The 27,024-nt window shown below is 42.9% G+C and overlaps 2 protein-coding genes across 9 annotated transcripts in view; one reads left to right on the forward strand and one right to left on the reverse strand.

Annotated features, from left to right (window-relative positions):
* The window catches only part of LOC134285480 (1,5-anhydro-D-fructose reductase-like), a 28,305-nt gene extending 18,526 nt beyond the window's left edge, over positions 1 to 9,779 (forward strand). The window contains exons 4-7 of the mRNA XM_062846285.1: positions 8,268 to 8,384; positions 8,457 to 8,572; positions 8,884 to 9,135; positions 9,193 to 9,779. Coding sequence (XP_062702269.1) covers positions 8,268 to 8,384; positions 8,457 to 8,572; positions 8,884 to 9,135; positions 9,193 to 9,223 — 516 coding nt within the window. The 3' untranslated portion in view covers positions 9,224 to 9,779. The remainder of the gene's footprint in view (positions 1 to 8,267; positions 8,385 to 8,456; positions 8,573 to 8,883; positions 9,136 to 9,192) is intronic.
* A 7,088-nt stretch (positions 9,780 to 16,867) lies between these two features.
* Positions 16,868 to 27,024, reverse strand: part of LOC115253587 (transmembrane protein 245) — a 52,289-nt gene continuing 42,132 nt past the window's right edge. For 2 of the 8 annotated variants that reach the window (XM_062846283.1, XM_062846280.1), the window contains one exon: positions 16,868 to 17,323. In XM_062846283.1, coding sequence (XP_062702267.1) covers positions 17,188 to 17,323 — 136 coding nt within the window. In that variant the 3' untranslated portion in view covers positions 16,868 to 17,187. The other 6 variants (XM_062846281.1, XM_062846279.1, XM_062846278.1 and 3 more) reach the window with 5 other exon arrangements.

Raw genomic sequence — 27,024 nt, forward strand, 5'->3', positions numbered from 1 at the left:
AGAACTTAGGACTTTCGCGAATAAACGCCTTAAGGCGAAACTGGAAACATTTCCTCACTGTTTGGTTTTTGATTTTTTATTAAATAACGAAGCAATATTTTCAAAATCGGTTTTCGTACACATGTAGAGTATGGATCAGGGTATCTCCTGATTTTTTTTTTGTTGTGGAAAATGTTTTTCGTTTTTGCAGAAACCATTTTTGAACATAATTTCACAAAAAAAGGTTTCTGCAAAAATGGAAAACATTTTCCACCACAAAAAAAATGAGAAGATTCCTTGATCCATACTCTACATGTGTACGAAAATCGTTTTTGAAAATATTGCTTCGTTATTTAATGAAAAATCAAAAACCAAAAAAAAAATGAAAAAAAATGCTTCCAGTTTCGCCTTAAGATCTACAAGCGTAATCGATGGATTGTAGTTACATTACTGATACGGTGCAACATCCTACAGGTCCTTAGAGCGTAGTTCTGTAGAGACGTAGTTTTCAAAGATATTCTAGGACCTCCGAGAACTTCCGCGAGTACAGGCCTGAAAATCTACGAGCGTAATCAATTAATTGTTGCTATATTACTGATGCGGTGTAACATACTCCAGATCCATGGAGCATGGTTCTGTAGAAAACTACTTCCCATATCAAGCCTTACTTTACCAAACACCGTATGTAACATATGTAAACAAAAAAGAGATTTTCACATGAGGCGCTGAATTTCGTTTAGGACTACTTGTACCACTTACTTTGGGGATAGTTTGTGAAAAAAATACCCGGATTTTTCACGTTTCTGAAATGCTCAATGTATGAGTTGCTATGGGAACAGCGAATTTCCCCTTCGATTTTCTCCGTTCATGGATTTTGTTAGATATGATGTTTGGTAAAGTTAGGCTTAAAATATGCTCTAGGTCCGCGGTCCATTCTAGGGCATTCAAGAACTTCCGCGAGTAAAGGCCTCTATCTACTAGCGTATTCAATCAATTGTTGTTACATTACGGATACGGTGTAAAAAACAGATGTATGGGACACGGAGATGTAATTTGCAAAGATGGACTAGGTCATCCAAGAACTTCCGCGAGTAAAGGTCTTAAGTTCATAATCAAACATCATATATATAAAATCCCAGAGTTGTCTGTCCTTCCGTCACGCTTTGAAATGTTTCATTGAAATGTTGTCTGTCTCTGAGTGTCGCGGACTGACTCAATATGCTCTCTCAGCGGGAGCCAAACATTGGGAGCCAAACATTGAAGATGGAGGTTATGTTAAACCTTGTTGAACCAGTGTGATTGATTGAAGAGTATTGTTATCTAGGTGCTGCGGATATAATCAAAAATGTTGTCCCGTTATCCTCATTTGCCGCTGCCAAGCCGTTGGAAAGCGAGGAGAAGGATAAACATTGTGTTGAGCATATTTTAGCTAATTTTGTCACAATTATCCATCAAAATTTCCATCGCGAAAGCAAAATAATAAACTTTGAACACGAGAGAAAAATCGGAATGATGGTGGATTGATCATGTTTACCATTTCCGAACAGCGTCGCGACGGCGTGTTTGACAACCGCGCTGAGAGAGGTGGTTGCAAGAAAATTGAATGCCCGTGCGTGTTCACAAGCTGTGTGCCGGGAGTGTGTAGGTGTGTGTTAGCTAGCTTGAAAAATAAAACCGTTTCTATTCGCACCACCTAGGTCTGTCTGTCCTTCCGTCACACTTTGAAATGTTTCACTGAAATTTTTCGCCATAGCTATATCAAGGTACTAAAAATTTTGAGAACTTTCTGGAAGTTATTGAATTTTTCAGAAAAAAAATAAGAAGAACATGTTGAAATGTTCTGGAACAACATTTTTGAAACTTAAGAGAGTTTTCTGGAAGTTACTGAAAGTTTCATAAACGAAGAAGAACGTTCTGGAATGTGCTAGATAGAGCATTGAACTTTTTTTTTAATTTTGAGACCTCCTAGAAATTTCTGGACGCTCCAGAAAGAAGATGTAATTTTATGGTACATATTCTTCTTTTTAGCATAACGTCCCAATTGGAACAAAGCATGCTTCTCAGCCTTCGAGAACTTTCTGGAAGTAATTGGATGCTTCAGAAACAATAATAATCAGAACATTCTGAAATATCAAAATTCTTAAACTTTCCGGAATTTTCTGGAAAATATTGAAAGTTTCAGGAAAAAAAGAAGAACGTTCTGGAATCATCTGAAGTAACTACTCTAATTTTCGAGAACTTTTCTGAAGTTTCTGGAAGTTCTCTTGCTCTCAACATGATTTTGCTAAATACCCGCGAGTTTACTGCTTGGCTGTATGCGCTTCAAACATTTAATTACGGCGGCTGAAATGAAATGAAAAATTCGCAGTTCCTGAGAAGCTTCTAGAAGTTTCTTACCATTTCAGGGATTAGAACTCGATAACAGTCATTCAAGAATCAAAGGTGTGTACATAGAAGTATACTTTCTTGCGTTTTTCATTTTTGGATACATGATAGTATACCTTCTGGCGCTTCTGATGAGCCCAATGCTGAGTGAAATGTTTCGCATATTTACAATGGCTTCCGAGGAAACTTTTGAAAATGTTCAAGAATCTCGTTAATCGGTGAGCATTTTCTGAATCTGAATTAACCCTCTAATACCCAACACCGCCTTTAGACGGGGTATAGTTTGATCATGTTTGTGATTTTGGTTTCGTGGAAAATCAAAATTTTTATGGTTTTGGCTGATATTTAGGACTGTTTTGTATATCTCAAAATGGGTTTTGGTGTATTTTAAATTTTATAGGGCCCATATAGCCGAGGCGGTAAACGCACGGGTATTCAGCATGACCATGCTGAGGGTGACGGGTTCGATTCCCGGTCGGTCCAGGATCTTTTCGTAAAGGAAATTTCCTTGACTTCCTTGGGCATAGAGTATCTTCGTGCCTGCCACACGATATACACATGCAAAATGGTCATTGGCAGAGGAAGCTCTCAGTTAATAACTGTGGAAGTGCTTATAGAACACTAAGCTGAGAAGCAGGCTTTGTCCCAGGAGGACGTTACGCCAAGAAGAGGAGGAGGAGTATTTTAAATTTTATTTACATTTTTTAAAAATCATTAAAAAATGATGTTTTAGTCACCTTTTAGAAGTCATTGTTTATTTTGTATCAATTCGCTCCAATTAACATATTTTAAATTTTTCCCAAACCATTCTACCCTAGTTTAATAGTTTTAAGGAATCGAATACACTCTAAAATTATTTTCCTTAAAATTACACGGAAAATAAAATTTACTGTAATATACGAAGAATCCACATTTACTGCATAGGTTAAATCTTGCATACAAGAAGTTTATTATTTGATTATGGCACTACTTAAACACTGAACTAAAATTATAAAATTGTACATACACTAACACATACTAATACACACGATGAGCTCATCTACATATATGGACAATAAAGTACTTCACTTGGATTACGGCCGGCTAAGAGAACAGACGTATTATTCTTGATCGTCCCGAATATCACATTTACTATGAAAAAAAAATAAAAATAAAAATATTTCAACAATAACCATAAAATCTCAAAATGTTTTCATCTCAAAAAATCCGTACCCCAAATAGGTTTTCAAGAAAAATATAAAGGTGTGGGGATGTTCAAAAATAAAAATTAGTAAAATCTAAATCTGAAATTCACAAAATCGAGAAATAAAAAGAATCATCTTCCAAAACATATTTAAATCGATTTTAAATGACGAAAAAAGATATTTAGATCAAAATCAAAAATTTGGGTATTAGAGGGTTAAGGAGATAAAACACGGCATAGGGGGGCATGTAATAAATCCAGGTGTAGTATATCTGTCCTCCCGCCACGCTAAGAAAAATTTGACTGAAACATTTCACGTATAGTGGTATGGTGGGAGCAGCATTGTATGATCTAGAGAACTTTCCAGGAGTGTTCGAGAGTGAAGTCGAAGAATTAAAAAGGAAGAAACTCTTTTTCTACAACTGAAAGTCTCTTTAATAAAGACAAATCAATCAATCAATCTTTTTCTACAAGAACAAAGAGTTCCTGAGCAAAGAGGAAGAAGCAGAAGAGAAGAATAATATTTTAGAACATTGCCCCGGAGGGATGAAAATGGGACTACTTTTAAAAATGTTCAAAAGTTTTCTAACCATAATGAAAGTTCCCTGCTTAGAATACAAAAAAAAAGCTTCACCAAGAAGAAAAATAAGCTTGTAGAACATCCTAGAACATTCTTTGAACGAATAAATATGCTATTTTGTCATTATTGGAAGAAATTTTCCGGAACTAAAACAAGGTAAGAACATAATCTAGGACATATTTCGAAGGAATGCAGAGGCGTATTCCAGAACTTTCCTTCACAAATTGAATGTTCGTAAACATTTTATTTCGAATTGAAAGAAATATCTGAAACTTTCCTGGGCAAAGAAGTTGGAAAAGAGGAGCGAGAAGATACAAAGATACGCATGATTTTGGAATATTCTATGACATTCTCAGATGAATGAAAATACTATTAACACCTATGTGCCTGTGCCTCATTTTGCACCCTATTTCAAAACTTTAAAAATCTGATTCTCAGCCGTTTCCCAACGAAAATTTGTGAAATTTTGACAGTTGATCACAAAATCCTTCTAGTTTATGGAACCGGTATCATGGTTCCGATTTTTTCCGTTGTTCCGGATTTATGGCCGTGGGTACTGGGGTAATCTCCTTATCAGGTAGAGGTGCAACCTATAATTCGCCTTCGAAAACTAGCTTGCGGCATTCCAAACTTCATGATTTTGCAAAACAAGAGTATTGGAGCATATTTCTAGAGATGCTGAATACACTGGCTACTTCTCCGGATGTTCCGGAAACCTGGTGCCCTCAGGGAAGTGGCCACTTTCTGACCGGTTCTGAAACCTAGCTTGCGACATATCAAACTTCATGATTTTGCAAAACAAGACTATTGGTACATGTTTTGAGAGATTTCGGATACACTGGCCACGTCTCCGGATGTTCCGGAATCCTGGTGCCCCCAGGGAAGTGGCCACTTTCTGACCAGTTCTGAACCCTAGCTTGCGACATATCAAACTTCATGATTTTGCAAAACAATACAATTGGTACATGTTTTGAGAGATTTCGGATACACTGGCCACATCTCCGGATGTTCCGGAATCCTGGTGCCCCCAGGGAAGTGGCCACTTTCTGACCAGTTCTGAACCCTAGCTTGCGACATATCAAACTTCATGATTTTTCAAAACAAGACTATTGGTACATGTTTTGAGAGATTTCGGATACACTGGCCACATCTCCGGATGTTCCGGAAACATGGTGCTCTCAGGGAAGGGACCACTTTCTGACCGGTTCTGAAACCTAGCTTGCGACATATCAAACTTCATGATTTTGCGAAACAAGAGAGACCATGTTTCTAGAGATTTCTGATGCACCGGCCACTTCTCTGGTTGTTCCGGAAAGCTAATATGTCGCAAGCTAAGGTTCAAAACCGGTCAGAAAGTATGTTACTGCAAGTACCTAGATCAGGGTTGAAAAAATCTCATTCAATTGAATGAATTTCTGCTGAACTGAATGCTTTTGACATTCATTTTCAGCTCCGCTGTAAGATACTTGAAGGTGAACGCAGAAAAATTCAACTACATTGTGGAGGTAATGACCATAGACTAATTTCAAGACCTCGATGTACCAAAGAAAACGATCAAATTTTGTGTGTCCTGTCCGGTACCCAATAATATTCATAACCGTGTATTTTTTCCGTGTAAATTGCCTGTTATACTGATCTGACAGCTCTGACAGTAAGGGACTAAACATGAATTACGTAAAGTGGGTACCGAGGATTGTTCACAATCTGCGAACTTGACTGCGGAAAAAATCGCGACCATGACACCGCTGTAATGACTGCACCATCATCAACACACGCTCTGCGCTGATGGATGCTTCATTTCAACACCGGCCGCATGAATGCGACTCGCCCATAAGCAAACGTGGTGAATTTTTGTCGTTTGAGTGCCGGTCACATGAAAAATGTTGCTTTTGAACCTCGCCGTCTCCCCGGTGTGAGCGAAGAGAGAATTTTTATTCTCTTTTCAATTGCCTCCGTGAAGGACAGGGGCTTCAACGTCAGAAGCGGTGTGGTGAAAAAAAAACTCACGTTCCCGGGAAGCTTCGGGATTTTTGCAACCGTCCCAAATATTTAATAGTACTGGTTGAAAAACAATGTATAAAGATTTAGCAACATGTATTATGCTTCTTGTTAAAATCCGAAGTGATATGGGATGCAAAAATTTAGCTTTTACCTACTTTTATATGTCGCAACTCGATTCGACTTAGTGTATGTATATTGTAGCTCTTGATTAGCTTAATGATGCGCAATACAAGCAATTGATTCAAATTTATTTCGCATCTGCAACTTTACCTGTGCTTATGCAGTGACCATAATATGTAATTTTACCAAGAACCTCTTATCAAAGATGGGTATTGGAAACTTTGGAGAACTTAAGAGACTCAGCAGAAATTATATTTTGGATACAAAGTGTATTTTCATAGACTTAATATTTGGTATTTGTTGGTATTTTTCTCTTCAATGAGTTTCGAATACATACCGCCAAATTTAATCGTCGAAAACTGGAATTAGCCGGGGCCCGTGGCGTAGTTGGTCACACGTTCGCTTCATATGCGGATGGCCATGGGTTTGATTCCCAGCCCCGGCACTTGCAATTTTTCGTCAGTTGCTTTTCCCCCGAGAGCAACTGACGCTGACCCTCTTCTGAGCCCCATGGCTCAAACGTACCCGGAACGAGGCTTGCAGAGTTGGATAATTACGACGAGTGCTGTGAAAATCGAGTTCTGTACCGAGTTGCGTACAACATTTTTTGCAAGTTCATAAATTACCGCTTGAGGATAGTTTTTAACAAAACTTTTGCATCAAACTGCACACTGATGATCATAGCCATATTTAAGAAAATCTGATCAAAACAGGTGCAGCTGTCACAATTTTTCAAAACTGCGTCCAGAAAGCATCAAGACGTTGATCAAAATTGAAAACAGTGCTGTAATGGTTCATTACGCAACGCAAATCAGTGCTGTAATGAACCATTACAGCACTGTTAATTTAGTGTAGGAAAGTAGGCCTTTTCCTGTCAGATTTGCGTGAGGTAAAACAGCCTATTACGATGAGAAATTGCAAAAAAATATTTTACAAGACCTTTGAGACTTGTAATCAAAAGTACAAGTCATAGCTAATATTTTATACTTGTAGTTTGTTTATGCAACATACACTTGTAAATTCTACTAATAATATTGGTCCAACCGACTTGTAGTATTGGACTTGTAACTTGTACTTGTTGTATTTTTATGCAACAGAAAATTATAAGTTACAAGCTACAAGACTAATATTATTAGTAAAATTTTCATTATGCTACAGGCCCCAGGTATCAGCTTTAATGAACTGCTTTCTCTGGGTGTGTAGCTCACCCAAATTATTCTCGCCGGTGGCGATGAAGGCGTTCTTGATGGCACTCCATTGATCTTCTATACTTCAACCTTCGGGAATGTCCGCAGCACGGTTCACTAGCTCCTCGACGAAGGACCTTTTCAACGTAGCGTACGTCAGAATTTTACCCGACGCTAATCTGAGATCTCCAAAGTTCGGCCAACGTACATTCCAAGTTCCAATTTCTGTCCGTTGTTTCAGGCCATTTCAGTCGTTGCCGTTAAATCAGTTCGTAATTTTTCATTTTCGATTTCTGTAACAATTCTTGGGTTTCGAGAACAGTAGGTTGTTTGGTTGTTGGCCTAGGGTCCCCTATCCACCGTGGTGGGGCTGCCACCTTAGGTATAGTTTTCGGTGAAGGAGCATTTCATACTCAGCCTCTGGATGCCAGAACAGTAACTAATCAAATTAATCAAATAGTTTTTTTTTTCAATCGCCTCACAGTGTCTTAATTTCCGGACCCACTCATTGAATAGGAATCGCTCTCAAACCTTCCGAACGCAAAAGTCAAACGATAGTTATTCCCACAAACGAGGGCGTTCGTCGTCCTCTTTTCAATGCCGCAAACCATTAAAATCCCATTCGATTTAATGACTAACACAGGAGCCTATCAGTTACAATCGGCACCCTCTTCAGCAAACTGTTTCAGAAATTCAATGGAAATCAATCGTATAGTCTTCCTTCCGAGGGTACACTTCATGTGTTTATTTGTTTTGCCCAGCTTTCCCACTTCAAACACAAAAAAAACATCTTTCTCAGCTTTCGGATCTCTTACCTTCCTCTCTCCCGCAGGCCATGGAGGAAGTGTACGAAGCCGGTCTCGCACGCAACATAGGCCTATCGAATTTCAACCAACGGCAGATACAAAGGATCCTCGATAATTGCCAAATCAAACCGGCTAATCTGCAGGTAAGGTGATCCGTATATTTCCCTCGATCTTCTGCTTTCAGTTATTTGTATTTTTCTTTATCGCCCGCGCAGATCGAGAACCACATCTATCTGCAGCAACCGGAACTGGTAAAGTTTTGCAAGGCCAACGGCATTACCGTTACCGCGTACTCCCCGCTCGGATCCAAGGGCATCGAAAAGCTGCTTGGGTGAGTATTGAGTTACTGAAGCAAAGGGCTAATATATTTTCAAAATTCAATCATACAGTGAAGTTCGATTGAACTCATATAATTGCTTTATTTTATTAAAATTGTTAGACATACTACCTGCAGGGTTACGGATACAATTATTGTTTCCGTTCATCTGTCGGGCACGCGATTCGACAACTTTTTTTTACGGGTAGAGCAATCGCAAAAGTTTCACATTATTTTAGAACTTTGCAACAATGATCAATAAAAAAATAGTATTTATCAGTTTATTCATTGTCTAAGCTAAACATGTTCCCGTCCACACATTTTAGACGCGAAGTCCCAGACCTGCTGGATAACCCGGTGGTGAAGGAAATTGCCGAAAAGCTGGGCAAATCGCCCGCCCAGGTATTGCTGCGCCACCTGTTGCAGCGTGGGATTTCAACGATCCCGAAGAGCACCAACCCCAAGCGCCTGCGGGACAACATCGATCTGTTCGGCTTCGAAATCGACGAATCCGACATGGTACGGCTGAACCAGCTGGATCAGAACATTCGCATTTGCGATTTCGGATTCTTCCCCGGGTAAGTGCGGTAATGAGTAGAGAAAAAAAAATATTTATGCATATTCTTACTTTACAGCATTACCAAACATCCGGAGTTCCCTTTCTAAGCGAGAGGATAAATTTAAATATTTTAACAAAAAATAAATGAAATTTCTCATTACTTTCTACAAAGTAAACAAACAGATAACATATTAATCAAATATTTTAATGACCTAGTAGCTTTCATCGCAAGCCTATCGGATGGCTATCATTTACATTTCAAAAATAATGGTTTTAGTATTAGAAGTACAACAATATAGTTTGATCACAGACAAACAGACGTAACACTCTTCGAAACGGCTTGACACATGCATTTAACGATCAATTCAAATTTCATTTGATTTGCGCGATCGTTGCACCAGAGGCGCTAGTGTTCGATCGCTTTGACGTTTGCCAGTGTACACGTTGCTGAATGATGCAAACGATAATTACAGGCAATTTGTGTAGTAGTGTGCGTGTCAGCAAAACGTCAAATCGAAATCCATCATGGCCGACAGTGTCGCGCGCGGTTCTACCAACAGGTGGCAGTGTGCTCATGAAAATGACACCGGACAAAAGTTTTAGATTAATTTCCTCTAAGAGTTACGTCTGTTTGTCTGTGGTTTGATAGTTGCGCACTCTTGATGTCTAGTATGTAGGTAATTAGTTTTGATGATATATCACATTCCTTATTTTCTCTTCTCACATTTATTTTTGTTTTTATACTCCGGTTTTAATTAGTCTAAAACTTGCTCATTGTGATGCATGATTTCAAAAGTGGATTTTTTCACCTAGGAAGTTTACAACGTTTTTACAACAATTATTCAAAAACTTTGGATTTCCTTTGTTACTATGGATTTTTGGTAAATTATTAAAGATTTTTGAATTAATTCATCATATCACGCCTATAAGTTATGCAACCAGCGAACTGTGCCGGAGCATCTTCCGGCATCCACACACGAACGTTAACCATGTGGCACTCAAAACAGCCTTTCTAAGCACTCCAACATCGAATTTGAGCAAGGAGGATCCACGAGCCACCATCGATAATGTGGTCGAAGTTCAGTCAGTGTCCTGTGTGAAACTGCTGGACATCAAGCTTCCGAACTTCGGTGGTAGAATAAATTCACCTACTTGTGATCTTCGACCACCGGTGCATTTTAACATCACCAGTACCGATGGCTTTGAGTTCCGATTCATCCATCCATACACACCGAACTTCGGTGGCATAAGGGAGGCGCAGGTGATTTCATTTAAGCAACATTTCAAAAAGGCTGTTGATGTTAGCCCTTCAAGACGCGCGCCGATGTAAAAAGTAAGACAATTCCAAAAAACCTCGCTCGTCGTATGAAGCACGAGCGCGTTGCAGTTTTAGCTCAAAACAGGCACACGTCCCAACAGGTTGAATGTGTGAGGCAATGTGACTAAACTGGCGTCGATCGAAGCGGCCCTCAACCTGCGCCAGTTGACTCCAAACAGAAGTGGTTCTAGCGATTTTGAGGTTGAAAATCCACTTCCCTGTTCAGCGAACACTGAACCAGGATATTCCTATTTACAAATCGGTTTTTGTTATAGAGGAATGGTCTGAAGCCATGATCAAAGAAGCCTATGTTAATTAAGTTGTTTGACATCATACTTTTCTACAATTATTACTCTTCCAACCTCCAAAGTAAATAGACCTAAACTACAACTAGTCTTTAATTCATTGGAGTTGTGACAATTGGCGATGAGAAGTCACTCAGGAGAATCCAGATCAACGGAGCCTGTGTGGTACCTGGGCACACCCCACAGTAAGCTGTCCCTTACCGCGTTAATGCAGGGCTCTGGCGTGGTGGACATTCTTTCCCGTGCAACTCGTGGGAATAAAATATGAGCAAAAATTCGAAAAATCTAAACATAGGTGGAAATAGTAATGCGATCAACCCCTTCGCAAGAAGCGGGTTGTTGAGGTCTCCGACAAGGTGAAGTGAGGAGTCAGGTGCTGGAAGCTGCTTACGTAGCTCAAGCGTGGGAGCTCCTGTCCACTCCACGGCAAGCCAGCCGGTGGAGGTCATGGACGGAGCGTGGTTGCTGAGGGCCATCAGCCAAGAAGTAGGAAAAGGACGGACCGCATTAGAGGTAGCTGAGCAGAAGCTTGGCAAAATCATCGACTTTGCGACAACTAAATCGAATATAAGCAAGGACCTGAAAACGGCCTTGCTTCGACTTAGAGTGTCTGTCGAAGAGGCCAAGCAGGAGCACGCGGTCGCGTTGCTGGCTGCGGCAGCGGCGGAACCCGCAAAGGAGAATGCGTCGAAATTTACACAAACGGAGGCCTTCTCCTTCGCAGGGGCTGCGACCACTGGTGGGCCCTCAGCAGCCACAGAGCAGGGCGATCCAAGGAGAGGACCCTCCTTGGACAAAGGTAGAGCGGAAGAGGAAGAAGATGGCGAATCCGCAGGTAGAAGTGCAGGACGCCAAGCCAAGGCGTAGGAGGGCAGGTGCCAAGCACGAGAAAGGCGACGCTAACGTCATCAAGACGGAACAGTTTAAGTACTCGGACGTCTTGAAGACGATGCGAAGCGACGCCAAGCTTGAGGGTCTTGGAGCCGACGTACGCAGTATTAGACGTACTGGTACGGGCGACATGATCCTGGAGCTGAAGCGCCAGAAGGAACACAAGGGCGCCGCCTATAATATTCCTTGGTGAGGGTGTGCAGGTGAGGGCTCTGACACATGAGGCGACTCTGAAGGTCAAAGACATTGACGAGATCGCCGAAGTGGAGGAGCTCGTCACGGCACTGCGGCAACAGTGCGATGTGCAGGTGGCCGCCGCAGCTGTTAAGCTACGGAGAGGGCCAGCAGGGACACAGATAGCTTTGGTTCAGCTACCTGTGGCGGATGTTAAAAAGTCCGTTAAAGTAGGGAATATAAAGGTGGGCTGGTGTGTATGTCACCTGACATTCCACGAGCCACCAGAGGTTTGCTTCAGGTGTCTGGAACCAGGACACAAGTCGTGGGACTGCAAAGGCCCTGACAGGCGCAAACTGTGTAGGCGATGCGGCGCTGAAGGTCATAAGGCCCAAGGCTGCACGAGTCCGCCCATCTGCATGATCTGTACCGGGAAATCCTCGAAAAACAGACATCCGATGGGTGGTCCAGAATGCCCGGCCTTCAAGAAAGCCGCAGTGAACAACAAATCACAGTGCAGGTAACGCAGCTGAACCTGAACCACTGTGATGCGGCTCAGCAACTGCTTTGTCAGGCGGTTTCTGAGTGGGAGACAGATATCGCCATCATTTCGGACCCATACCGAGTACCCGCCGGCAACGGCAACTGGGCCTCGGATGGGACCAGGAAAATGGCGGCGAGATGGACGACGGGTAAATACCCCGTGCAGGAGTTGGTGTCTACTACCTACGAGGGCTTCGTGGTCGCCAAAGTAAACGGGGTCTTCTTCTGTAGCTGTTATGTGCCTCCGCGGTGACCGATCGAGCGGTTCACGCAAATGCGACCGTGCTAACAGGGCGAAGGCCGGTGGTAATAGCGGGTGACTTTAATGCATGGGCTGTGGAATGGGGAAGCCGTTTCACGAACCAGCGGGGTCAGATCCTGCTAGAAACACTGGCCATCTTAGATGTCGACTTGGCTAACGTCGGTACCAAGAGTTGCTATAGTCGAAACGGAGCGGAGTCAATTATTGACGTGACCTTTTGTAGTCCTGACCTAACAATTAGTTCGAACTGGAGAGTAGACGATGGCTACACTCACAGCGACCACCTGGCGGTTCGCTATAGTATCTACTACAACAACAGCAGGCAGCGGGTGGAAGAAGAGGCGGCTAGGCCAAGGCCAAGCCCTCGCAGATGGAGCGCCGTGAGCGAAACTTACTTGGTTTAGACGGCGACGAGCTGGTAGCGGTGCTCTCACGTGCGTGTGATGCGACCATACCTAGGCGAGTCCACCCTAGAAATGGGAGGCCACCGGCTTACTGGTCCGCGCCTGCCTATGGGCTAGGTGGCGGATGCAGCGAGCACGGTCAGAGGAAGAGCGAAACGAACGGTGGATGGTGTTCGCCGCTGCAAAAGCCGCGCTGAGGACCGAGATAAGAGCAAGCAAAAAGGCCTGCTTTGAGGGCCTCTGTCAGAGTGCCAATGCGAACCCGTGGGGTGACGCCTACAGGATCGTTATGGCCAAGACGAGAGGTGTACTGGCTCCTACAGAGCAATCTCCAGAGATGTTGGAGAGGATCATTGGAGGACTTTTTCCGCGTCATGATCCTAGTCCTTGGCCTCCTTTCGTGGGACAGTCGGAAACTGGGGCTGGCGATAAGGAGAGGGCCACCGATGTGGAACTTGCGGGGATAACAAAGTCCCTTAGCGTAGGCAAAGCCCCAGGTCCGGATGGAGTTCCGAACCTGGCCTTAAAAGTAGCTATTGCAGAGGCTCCCGAGATGTTCAGGTCTGCTATGCAGAATACCTGGACGAGAGCCTTTTCCCAGGAGCTTGTAAGAGGCAGAGCCTGGTACTATTGCCAAAGGCGGGGAAACCACCCGGAGACCCGTCGGCATATAGACCAATATGCTTGATTGACACGGCGGGGAAGGTGCTCGAAAAGACCATTCTCAATAGAATGTTGGAATTCGCTTCTGTGCAGTAGTGACTCTGGATGTAAGGAATGCGTTTAATAGCGCCAGCTGGTCTGCTATTGCCGATGCGTTCGATACCGGGGTACCTGTACAAGTTTATCGAAAGTTACTTTCAGAATCGAGTACTAGTTTACGACACGGAGGTGGGTCGGAACGATTATGCCTGTAAAAGAGCCTCCACAGCTATTGCGGCACTGTCCCGGATGATGTCCAATAGCTCTGCGGTGTACGCCAGTAAGCGCAAGCTTCTGGCTAGTGTTGCTACGTCCATACTTAGGTATGGCGGCCCGGCGTGGAGCACTGCGCTAAGTACTGAATGCTACCGACGGATGCTGGAAAGTACTTACAGGCTTATGTGTCTGAGGGTTGCGAGCGCGTACCGTACCGTGCCACATGACGCTCTCTGCGTCATTACTGGTATGGTGCCTATCGACATCATTATCAGTGAGGACATGGAGTGCTTCGAAATACGCGGCACAAGAGGCATACGCACGACTGCCAGGATGGCCTCCATGGTCAAATGGCAGCGCGCGTGGGACAGTTCCATCTAAGGAAAGTGGACCCATAGGTTGATATCGAGGGTATATAGTAGGATTAATAGGCGCCATGGGGAAGTTACATTCCACCTGACACAGGTCCTTTCAGGTCATGGTTGCTTCCGACAGTATCTACACCGTTTCGGGCATGTGGATTCTCCTCGGGAATGGCTAGTTCAGATGCGGTACAAGAGGTGGTCCAGGGGTTCGGAGTCGGCTTCGTAGGTCATACCGGTGCCCTGCGGTCGAGATCGACCCTTACAACGATTAAGTGGCCGCGGAGAGGAAGTCCCGGTAGCGGTGCTGTCGTGGCGTCGGTCTACTGGGTTGGATCCGAGCCCGCGGTTGGAAAGGGGTCCCTGGTAAGGGCCGGGGCAGGTGGACACCCTGCTATCTGCAACCTTCGGGTGCATCTGATAGGGCCTGAAGGGTAGTCCCTTCCTTACGGGCAGGTCAGATCGGGTTGCACGTGTGCATCAATTCTTGATGTCTGCCAAGCAGTTGGGCGCGAGCGGATTTGACCCTGCCCGCCTTCCGAGGACAAAGGGAGTTATGAGGACCACTCGGGAAACTGGCTAAGCGCCAGCATGTTACCGTGATGGACTCTCCAAAGCGAGTCATCGATGTTCGTTGCTGCAGGCTACGCAGCTAACCTTGAGGGTGCGATGTGCACTAGCCCCTCTCTGAAGCAATACCTTCTAGGTGGTTCCGGAGAGACGTAGGGTTCGGCGACCATAGGAATGTGTTCAGTGGGTACGATGAGAGCCCAAGTAACCACGGTGCTGAAGCCTTATTGCATGCAGATATACGGTGTATTTAGAGCAATCATTACTTTACATGAACACTTAAGGTTGATTTAAATTGGAAATTGCAATTGTGCGACTGAACTATAAGATTATACCAGTATAATCTTAATTTAATTCTATATATTATAATTGCCCATTTCCACTTTAAATCAACCTTAAGTTTGCATGTAAAGTAATGATTGTTCCAAATACACCGTATATCTGCATACAATAAGGCTTCAGCACCGTGGTTACTTGGGAGAGTAGTCCTGGCTTTTACTATTGTAGTAGAAGACGGCCGTATATCTGCATACAATAAGGCTTCAGCACCGTGGTTACTTGGGAGAGTAGTCCTGGCTTTTACTATTGTAGTAGAAGACGGCCATATCCCCACACTACCCTATCCTAGATGCTAGGGTGTCAGTTTGCAGATTATCCGCCTATGGTTTAGAAGGAAAAAAAAAAGACAGGTAGCCAGCGTTCTGCTCCATGAGCAGTCGCTTCACAAATGCGAAGCCAGCCATCCTCGGTGAGTGTCGATTATCCTCGACTGCTGCCGTCTATCGCCATGTTCCATACTGTATCGAATCGCCAAGTGATCACTATGCGTGTACCCGTTGTCAGCTCTCCAGTCTGACCTAGGGTTAAGACCCGGGGTCCACAAGGTCACATCAATGATGGACTCCGCACACTTGCGTGCGCAGCCTTTTCTTTTTTCTCGCTCGTTCATTTTGTTGTACGCAAGAAAGAGCGAGATAAAAGAGGGGGCAAACTGCCCCCTCTATTATCTGTTTCTTTCGCGTGTTTGTTTACGAGAGTGAGTGAGAAAAAAGAAAAGGCTGCGCACGCTAGAGACTCCGCACCGTTCCGGTGCCCGCCACTTGCAATGACCGGTAAGGAAACTTGCTGACCAACAAAATAATGGTGGTAGCAAGAAAGAGCACAAAACTGCAGGTAACTGTTAATTGGAGAATTATTATTATTATTATTATTAGCTTTATTAGGAAGATTTTCAGCCCGAGGCTGGTTCATCTCCACGATGATTGGAGAAGGGACATCCTTTATTTTCGGATACTGTTAGGTAAAAAATGCCTCAGCGTTCGCATGGTGTCGTAATTTCAAAATCAGTGGACTATAAAGAAACTACGTAGCCTTTTAGGAGGACGGGGTAGTCTGTTGTATTGGCAAAAATCTCTAAGAAGAGGGAGAGGAGGGATTTGAGATAGCCAGAAATGACTACGTAATTTATAGACAGAGAATTGAAGCAAAAAAAAGTTTTCCTAAAAAATTAACATGTCGGCCGAATTCAACATGAGCGAACCAACTTTTTTATAAACACAAATAGTTCGTAAACAGGTGGTTGGTTATTGAAGAAACTTTCGATTTGTAAAAATTCAAATGAGCCAAAAAACGAGAAGTTTGCAGAAATGGTGGTGGCTCTACTTATCAGTAGGTCGGCTCCAGAGGCACGTTCTCCTCCATTTGAGAAATTTGTGATATGGCTCTACCTAACTGGGAGTCCATTAATTTAGATCAATCTGCAACATTTTTAAAGAACCTCTCTTTCGACCTCTCTGGTGTGAATATTGGGCTGTTCTCAACGAGAAAAACTCAAAAGATTTGTAGAGATTTTAAATATGACATAAAACTGATCCTATTTAGGCTTTATGATGGCTTCTTAAATCAATTTGAATTAAAATGTTATTTGGTCTATATGTTCGAAGCGGCTGCAAGGGCACGTCCTAGGTGAAACAATTTCACATTCTTGAATAAAAACAATAAAAATCATTAGTAAAACAATATTAATTATTACTTTGAGAGCTTTCTATTATTTAATCAGTGAATTTTCCTAAAACTACAGCATATCACATTTATTAACAATAATTAAGTATAAACAAATATATTGAAACGCATTTGTCGAGTTTCATAAAACACTAAGCAATAATCCATAGTCAACGTTACACTTTGGCCCATATCAAAGCTTCCACATCACTTCAGAATAGGATTTAAGCTTCCTTTTAAACTCTTTAGGCACCTGTCCTCAGTAATAGTGAGCAACTGCAAAAATCAAATAATAAAACTATCTTCCGGTCCGCGTAGGCTTTCTACGTAGGACGAGGTGCTGCTCCCGGAGTAGTCGCTGCCGTCGTCGTTGTCGTCGCCGTCATCGGTTGTGGTCCCATCGGCTGATAGCCCATCATCAGCGCTGATCCGGACGCGTCCGCCATTTCCGGGTAACCGCTGAAGCGATAGTTGGTCCTTTTGTTGGGTGTGTATGCGTGTGTGTGTGCACAAATACATTCAAACAAATTCATATACAAACACGACATGAATGATGACGAGGCATAACGGAAAATCCATTATTTGAGCAGTGATAGTGAAACGAAGACAAAATGGAAATAATTGGTAGATTATATACCTTGGACATGAACTACTGAATCAATTTGAACATTTACACAATTCCGATTGAAGGTGAATTAATGTGAAGCAAAATGGTTGTTAAAAATAAATGGACACACGGATCAATGGAGCTTGCCGTCGGTATGGTTCAAAGCTAACGGTGAGGTGAGATAGTTTGCATCCTTTGTCCTTTGGGTTAGATAATTGGCAGGTGTTTTTCTGAATGATGATTGATGAAAAAGATGTGAGAGTTTTAGAAATTATTCCAAACCAATTGGATTAAATTAAACTAAAACGAATCTAACCTAATTTATTACCTAATACACTACCGTTCCGATCGCAGGAAGTATTTTCAAATATCTAAAGGAATGTAAATGCGGGGGAATTTCGACAAAGGGGAAGTTCAAAAACCACACCACCGTTACTTACTTCCCCGTGGACAAATGCTTGCCACTCTTTAGATAAACTTTATTCAAAAGTTGAGTTTTGTAGTTGATGGAGAACAATAACAAACGAAAAGAAAACAAAATCTGGTTGAAAAGTTGTGAACCTAACTAGGATATTGACATAGATATAGGCATATATTTTATTTAGTGAGACAATTTCACAAAAAACTTAAGTAGTAACAATGTTTAAACAAAATATAAACGGTGCAAAATTATTATCTAAGCCAATAATACAGTTTCTACGATGAATATTATCAAACATAAACAAATCAAACAAATGGACGCGTAACCGAACCTATAACAAAAGAATAGACAAATCTATTATTAAATGTTTCATACTGAATCTAAGTTTGTGTTTTGAGTCCATTGAAGTTTATATTATGTTCATCGATATGTTGTTTGCCTTGATATAAATCTCACACTAAAAAACAAGAAAACCCAAATTTGAGTATTTTTAAACTCACTTTTGAGTTCTTTTTTGCATCCTCTTTCATTCGCTCTCTTTGTTGTTGTCAAAGAGTGAATAGCAAAACAACCCAACTTTGAGAGTTCGATGCGGGAAGCCAAAATTGAGTAAGTAACATAGTACCGTAAGTTGAGTAATTTTAACTGACGATTGAGTAAAAAGAACTTCGACTCTAGGTACATACTTTGGCCGTATACGCCTAAATGCAAACTACCTACCTCAACATCGACTCCATCAACTCAAAATTGGCTTCCCGCACGCAACCTCGAAGTTGGGTGGAATGAACTCACTTTTGGGTACTTTCGTTTCTCCGTGCAGCATCTAAACAGTAAAGACTTTTGTCGAAGACCAGTTAAGACCCAAGTCAGTCGAGCACCCGAAAATTGTGCGGCTTACTAGAATTGCATTTTTATCAAATTTGGTAACAATAAAGAAAATTTGAAGAAAACTTGTCTCTTCGAAATTGAAAGTAGATTATTTCTTGTGAAGAAACTATATCGAAAATTTGTTCAGATTTTACGGGAATGGCTTTTTAGTGAAAAGAAGTTGTAGAAATTTTAAGACGTTTCTTCCTTTTTTACATGCCAGAGAACGTTTCGAGACATGTTTTCGAAATTGAAAGACATCCATCGATGGAGAATTTCGTAAAGAAGATTCTAGGAAAATAACATTTGTGAAAAAAGTTGTCTGAAATTTGCGAATAGCTTTAGAATTTGCAACAAAAGTTCGCAAAAAGATCATAAAATTTGCCATTGCTCGAGAAACGATCGCCGCGAGACGATCAATGAACCCACCTAGCTCGAAATAAGCAGACAAAATGAACCTTCGGAGTAATTCACGTTGCAGTCTACTAAGCGATATTTTTCAAAGGCCAAATCGCTCTGATTTTTTGAATGAAATTGTGTAACTATCTTATTTCTTTACAACATGTAGAAATAATTAGTTGATAATTTGATTTATTGAAAACAATATCAATTGGGAATCTCATACTATCAGTATCAAACACTTCATTGCAATCATTGCTTGAGATCAGTTTCAGTTTAGTGTTAGTATTTCCTATTTACTGTAAATAGTAAAATGACAGACGCATATATAGACAAATAGGTAATCGCGATGGTTTATTATACGTATATAAACATCCTAACTGTGATAAGAATAGAAGCAGCCAAGGGCTGAAAGTCTCTATAATCAAGATAAATCAATCAGTCAAGAATAGAATGCCACATCGAAAGTCCGCCACAAGAACGTTTTTCAGGGCAAACAAACGGCACTCATTTTTAACCTTCTTATTGAATTGGTTTGAATTACATAGAGAAACTAATGAAATAATCTTATTGAATTTGAAATTTGTTAGCAAGATTATGTACAGTTACATTCGACTTTTTTGGTGTCTGACCATCTGATCACAAGCGCACCCTAGTCGTAGAAGAAATGAACTCCAACGTTATGAACGCAGCGTAATATGCTGCTGGCTTATATGTATTGTTGCGCATGGAATCATTGCACCTAAGATTTCTCAACATTTTTATATGAAAGTATGATATTTTGTATACACCAAAAGATTGCTGAGAAAATTTGCAATCTAATGGTGTAATTTATTCGTCTCAAATGTAAACTTCATAGCATACTTTTTCTATTTCCATTCCATGCGTAAATATTCCTCGCTGTAGCAGCAGTGCACGGTGTGAGGTAGAAATATGAAAACAGCCAGCAGCAGCGAAAGCAGTTATTGTTCATCTAATTGTATTCATTCCACCAACAATGCGGGACGGTGGATTTGGCGGCATGCTTTCAATGTTGCTTACACGTTGCAGAGCCGTTGGGACCAAGTTGGAAATAATGATTATATTTTCGTGGCTATTGGGAAAACTAAATTCAAAATAAGTTTAGGTATTTTTACCTACAATTGTTACTACTCGATAGATCCTTTGTAAGTTGTTTCGGAAAATTCCTAGAAAATTTCCTCAACATTCCTTCTGGAATTATTCCTGGAGATTATACTAGGGACTTGATCTGAGGAGTCCACCAGGAATTCTCTCTGGAGAATGCAACGGAGGTTCCCTCTGGAAATATTATAAAGAAGTCCTTCTGGGGAATCTCCAGGAATTGTATTCCACCGGAAATTCCTTTTGATGATTTCATCAGGGATTCATTCTGTGCATTTCGCAAGAGTTTCCCTTTGGAGATTTCGACAAGTGTTCTCCCCGGAAATTTAGCAAGGGATTTCCGTACGCCAGGAGTTTCCTCTAAAGATTCCGCCTGGAACTTTCTCCGGAAATTTCGCAAGGGATGTATTCTGGGCATTCTACCAATAATTCCGAAGAAAATTCCGGAAGGAGATATTCCTAGTTGAATTACCGGAGGAAATTCGTGGGGGAATCCCCGGAGGAAATTCCTGGTAGAATCCCCGAACGAAATTTCTGGTGGAATCCCCTGGAAGAAATACCTGGTGGAATCCCCGAAGAAAATTCCTGGTGGAATCTCCGGAAAAAAAATTCCTGGTGGAGATATTCCTGGTTGAACTCCCAGAGGGAATTCGTGGTGGAATCTCCGGAGAAAATTACAGGTAGAATTCCCGAAGAAAATTCCTGGTGGAATCCAAGGAGAAAGTTCCTGTTGGAATCCCCAGAAGAAATTCCTGGTAGAAATACCGGAGGAAATTCCTGGTGGAATCGCCGGAGGAAATTCTTGCTAGAATCCCCGAAGGAAATTCCTGGTAGAATTCCCGCAATAAATTCCTGGTGCAATATTGTTGATTCAGTTTTATTTTGAATTTGATGTAATACTAAATAAATGAAATGAATGAGCAATCCCCGGAGAAAATTCCTGGTAGAAATCCCGGAGGAAATTCCTGGTGGAAACCCCGAAGAAAATTCCAGGTGCAGTCTTCGGAGAAAATTCCTGGTAGAATTCCCGAAGAAAATTCCTGGTGGAATCCCCGGAAGAAATTCTTGCTAGAATCCCCGGAAGAAATTCCTGGTGTAATCTCCGAAGAAAATTCCTGGTGGAATCCCCAGTGGAAGTTCCTGGTAGTCCCCGGAGGAAATTCCTGGCAGAAATCCCGAAGGAAATTCCTGGTGGAATCCCCGGAGGAAGTTCCTGGTGGAATCTCCGGAGGAAATTCCAGGTGTAGTCTCCGGAGAAAATTCCTGGTAGAATTCCCGAAGAAAATTCCTGGTAGAATTCCCGAGGAAAATTCCTGGTGGAATCCCCGGAGCAAATTCCTGGTGGAATCCCTGAAGGAAATTCCTGGTGGAATCCCCGGAGGAAAATTCCTGGAAGAATCCCTGGAGGAAATTCCTGGTGGATTCCCCGAAGAAAATTCCTGGTGTGGAAGTTCCTGGTGGAATCCCCGGAGGATATTCTTGGTGGAATCCCCGGAGGATATTCCTGGTGGAATCCCCGGAGGATATTCCTGGTGGAATCCCCGGAGGATATTACTGGTGGAATCCCCGGAGGATATTCCTGGTGGAATCCCCGGAGGATATTCCTGGTGGAATCCCCGGAGGATATTCCTGGTGGAATCCCCGGAGGATATTCCTGGTGGAATCCCCGGAGGATATTCCTGGTGGAATCCCCGGAGGATATTCCTGGTGGAATCCCCGGAGGATATTCCTGGTGGAATCCCCGGAGGATATTCCTGGTGGAATCCCCGGAGGATATTCCTGGTGGAATCCCCGGAGGATATTCCTGGTGGAATCCCCGGAGGATATTCCTGGTGGAATCTCCGGAGGATATTCCTGGTGGAATCCCCGGAGGATATTCCTGGTGGAATCCCCGGAGGATATTCCTGGTGGAATCCCCGGAGGATATTCCTGGTGGAATCCCCGGAGGATATTCCTGGTGGAATCCCCGGAGGATATTCCTGGTGGAATCCCCGGAGGATATTCCTGGTGGAATCCCCGGAGGATATTCCTGGTGGAATCCCCGGAGGATATTCCTGGTGGAATCCCCGGAGGATATTCCTGGTGGAATCCCCGGAGGATATTCCTGGTGGAATCCCCGGAGGATATTCCTGGTGGAATCCCCGGAGGATATTCCTGGTGGAATCCCCGGAGGATATTCCTGGTGGAATCCCCGGAGGATATTCCTGGTGGAATCCCCGGAGGATATTCCTGGTGGAATCCCCGGAGGATATTCCTGGTGGAATCCCCGGAGGATATTCCTGGTGGAATCCCCGGAGGATATTCCTGGTGGAATCCCCGGAGGATATTCCTGGTGGAATCCCCGGAAGATATTCCTGGTGGAATCCCCGGAGGATATTCCTGGTGGAATCCCTGGAGGATATTCCTGGTGGAACTTCATCTGTGGATTGCACCTGGATTTTCTCCTGGAATTCCACCAAATATTCTCTCCGGGGATTCCACCAGGAATATCCTCCGGGGATTCCACCAGGAATATCCTCCGGGGATTCCACCAGGAATATCCTCCGGGGATTCCACCAGGAATATCCTCCGGAGATTCCACCAGGAATATCCTCCGGGGATTCCACCAGGAATATCCTCCGGGGATTCCACCAGGAATATCCTCCGGGGATTCCACCAGGAATATCCTCCGGGGATTCCACCAGGAATATCCTCCGGGGATTCCACCAGGAATATCCTCCGGGGATTCCACCAGGAATATCCTCCGGGGATTCCACCAGGAATATCCTCCGGGGATTCCACCAGGAATATCCTCCGGGGATTCCACCAGGAATATCCTCCGGGGATTCCACCAGGAATATCCTCCGGGGATTCCACCAGGAATATCCTCCGGGGATTCCACCAGGAATATCCTCCGGGGATTCCACCAGGAATATCCTCCGGGGATTCCACCAGGAATATCCTCCGGGGATTCCACCAGGAATATCCTCCGGGGATTCCACCAGGAATATCCTCCGGGGATTCCACCAGGAATATCCTCCGGGGATTCCACCAGGAATATCCTCCGGGGATTCCACCAGGAATATCCTCCGGAGATTCCACCAGGAATATCCTCCGGGGATTCCACCAGGAATATCCTCCGGGTATTCCACCAGGAATATCCTCCGGGGATTCCACCAGGAATATCCTCCGGGGATTCCACCAGGAATATCCTCCGGGGATTCCACCAGGAATATCCTCCGGGGATTCCACCAGGAATATCCACCGGGGATTCCACCAGGAATATCCTCCGGGGATTCCACCAGTAATATCCTCCGGGGATTCCACCAGGAATATCCTCCGGGGATTCCACCAGGAATATCCTCCGGGGATTCCACCAGGAATATCCTCCGGGGATTCCACCAGGAATATCCTCCGGGGATTCCACCAGGAATATCCTCCGGGGATTCCACCAGGAATATCCTCCGGGGATTCCACCAGGAATATCCTCCGGGGATTCCACCAAGAATATCCTCCGGGGATTCCACCAGGAACTTCCACACCAGGAATTTTCTTCGGGGAATCCACCAGGAATTTCCTCCAGGGATTCTTCCAGGAATTTTCCTCCGGGGATTCCACCAGGAATTTCCTTCAGGGATTCCACCAGGAATTTGCTCCGGGGATTCCACCAGGAATTTTCCTCGGGAATTCTACCAGGAATTTTCTTCGGGAATTCTACCAGGAATTTTCTCCGGAGACTACACCTGGAATTTCCTCCGGAGATTCCACCAGGAACTTCCTCCGGGGATTCCACCAGGAATTTCCTTCGGGATTTCTGCCAGGAATTTCCTCCGGGGACTACCAGGAACTTCCACTGGGGATTCCACCAGGAATTTTCTTCGGAGATTACACCAGGAATTTCTTCCGGGGATTCTAGCAAGAATTTCTTCCGGGGATTCCACCAGGAATTTTCTTCGGGAATTCTACCAGGAATTTTCTCCGAAGACTGCACCTGGAATTTTCTTCGGGGTTTCCACCAGGAATTTCCTCCGGGATTTCTACCAGGAATTTTCTCCGGGGATTGCTCATTCATTTCATTTATTTAGTATTACATCAAATTCAAAATAAAACTGAATCAACAATATTGCACCAGGAATTTATTGCGGGAATTCTACCAGGAATTTCCTTCGGGGATTCTAGCAAGAATTTCCTCCGGCGATTCCACCAGGAATTTCCTCCGGTATTTCTACCAGGAATTTCTTCTGGGGATTCCAACAGGAACTTTCTCCTTGGATTCCACCAGGAATTTTCTTCGGGAATTCTACCTGTAATTTTCTCCGGAGATTCCACCACGAATTCCCTCTGGGAGTTCAACCAGGAATATCTCCACCAGGAATTTTTTTTTCCGGAGATTCCACCAGGAATTTTCTTCGGGGATTCCACCAGGTATTTCTTCCAGGGGATTCCACCAGAAATTTCGTTCGGGGATTCTACCAGGAATTTCCTCCGGGGATTCCCCCACGAATTTCCTCCGGTAATTCAACTAGGAATATCTCCTTCCGGAATTTTCTTCGGAATTATTGGTAGAATGCCCAGAATACATCCCTTGCGAAATTTCCGGAGAAAGTTCCAGGCGGAATCTTTAGAGGAAACTCCTGGCGTACGGAAATCCCTTGCTAAATTTCCGGGGAGAACACTTGTCGAAATCTCCAAAGGGAAACTCTTGCGAAATGCACAGAATGAATCCCTGATGAAATCATCAAAAGGAATTTCCGGTGGAATACAATTCCTGGAGATTCCCCAGAAGGACTTCTTTATAATATTTCCAGAGGGAACCTCCGTTGCATTCTCCAGAGAGAATTCCTGGTGGACTCCTCAGATCAAGTCCCTAGTATAATCTCCAGGAATAATTCCAGAAGGAATGTTGAGGAAATTTTCTAGGAATTTTCCGAAACAACTTACAAAGGATCTATCGAGTAGTAACAATTGTAGGTAAAAATACCTAAACTTATTTTGAATTTAGTTTTCCCAATAGCCACGAAAATATAATCATTATTTCCAACTTGGTCCCAACGGCTCTGCAACGTGTAAGCAACATTGAAAGCATGCCGCCAAATCCACCGTCCCGCATTGTTGGTGGAATGAATACAATTAGATGAACAATAACTGCTTTCGCTGCTGCTGGCTGTTTTCATATTTCTACCTCACACCGTGCACTGCTGCTACAGCGAGGAATATTTACGCATGGAATGGAAATAGAAAAAGTATGCTATGAAGTTTACATTTGAGACGAATAAATTACACCATTAGATTGCAAATTTTCTCAGCAATCTTTTGGTGTATACAAAATATCATACTTTCATATAAAAATGTTGAGAAATCTTAGGTGCAATGATTCCATGCGCAACAATACATATTAGCCAGCAGCATATTACGCTGCGTTCATAACGTTGGAGTTCATTTCTTCTACGACTAGGGTGCGCTTGTGGTCGGATGGACTCTTGTATCCTAAATCGTAACAGAAGTGATCTGGAACGCATATTCTTAGGGAAGATGGTTATAACTACAAGGAATAAGTTTTTAATATTTTGTTATTTCATCAGCTCATTGAATACAAATATGCCATCAGTTTCATATATTGCATAAGCTTCGCATTGTAATTGTGTAAGTTATGACTGCTATTTTTTACCCTCAGCTGAAGCTGAAAAGAGTAAGTTATAATCGGAATTTGCACTACTGATATTTTTTTAGTTTATCTGCTGATATCATGTTGCTCGATGGTGTGAGTTAATTCAAATACCTTAGCTTTATCAGGATTTTGAATTTGTTCACGTTTGATTATTTCAACTTATTTTATTGTAAAGTGAGTTTTTAGTAACATATGACATTTAGATCGTTTGTCAAAATACTTGATATTTTATAATATGTTTTTAATCATTACTCAAATACTCAAATATCGGTATTTGCTATTATGATTATTTTCAAATTGCGAATAGCAATACTTTTCCCGCAAAAAGAACAGTAGTCTTTTATCATCGCTTATGTAGTGGTGGCTAGTTCATTTTTCAAGCAGATTCACTCTTGAAATTTCAAATCGGCGGTTAATCACAGATTATTTTCGGGTGCTCGACTGACTTGGGCCTTAAGGGCGGACGGGACGGTCGGGTAAATATCCGCCATTGCTCTGTTGCTACTAAGATGGTAATCTCAGATTCTACTTCATATTTTGCAACAAAAACCTATCATTGCGTATGCTCACTTGCACTGCACATGCTGATTGTTTTTCATCATCTTCAGTGCAATAGAACTCGAGATTACCATCTTCAAAATCGCGAGGCAAATTGTTAGAAAGAGAGGCAAGATAGGAAAAATAACACGGCGTCCCGTTTCACCTTAATCAAGAAGACAAGCAGCACTGCTGAAAATCGGGGGTCACTGTTAGCAGCGCCACCACGGATGAAAGTGGAATTACTCATGATATTCTGAGCACTTCATAACTTGTTTTGTGTCGTAGATCTGTACTTTCAAACGTCTGCGAATGATGTAGATTCATTTATCCGGTTAGCTTAGCTCTATGAACCTACCCGCATAAACGATAACCATAAGAAGTGCTTAACCACCTGTTCGCAACCATTGCGAAGAGTTAGCATTTCTACATAAATCATAGATTTCGACACATTAAATAGACGTAATTATCTGCCTCTTTCCATGCACTAATAGCTTATCAAGTTTAATCAATGAATCATCACAGTAGACTGTCGCCCTGTATAAACGAACCAAAAGAGA

Source organism: Aedes albopictus, chromosome 1, assembly GCF_035046485.1.
Source record: "Aedes albopictus strain Foshan chromosome 1, AalbF5, whole genome shotgun sequence".
Lineage (NCBI taxonomy): Eukaryota > Metazoa > Arthropoda > Insecta > Diptera > Culicidae > Aedes > Aedes albopictus.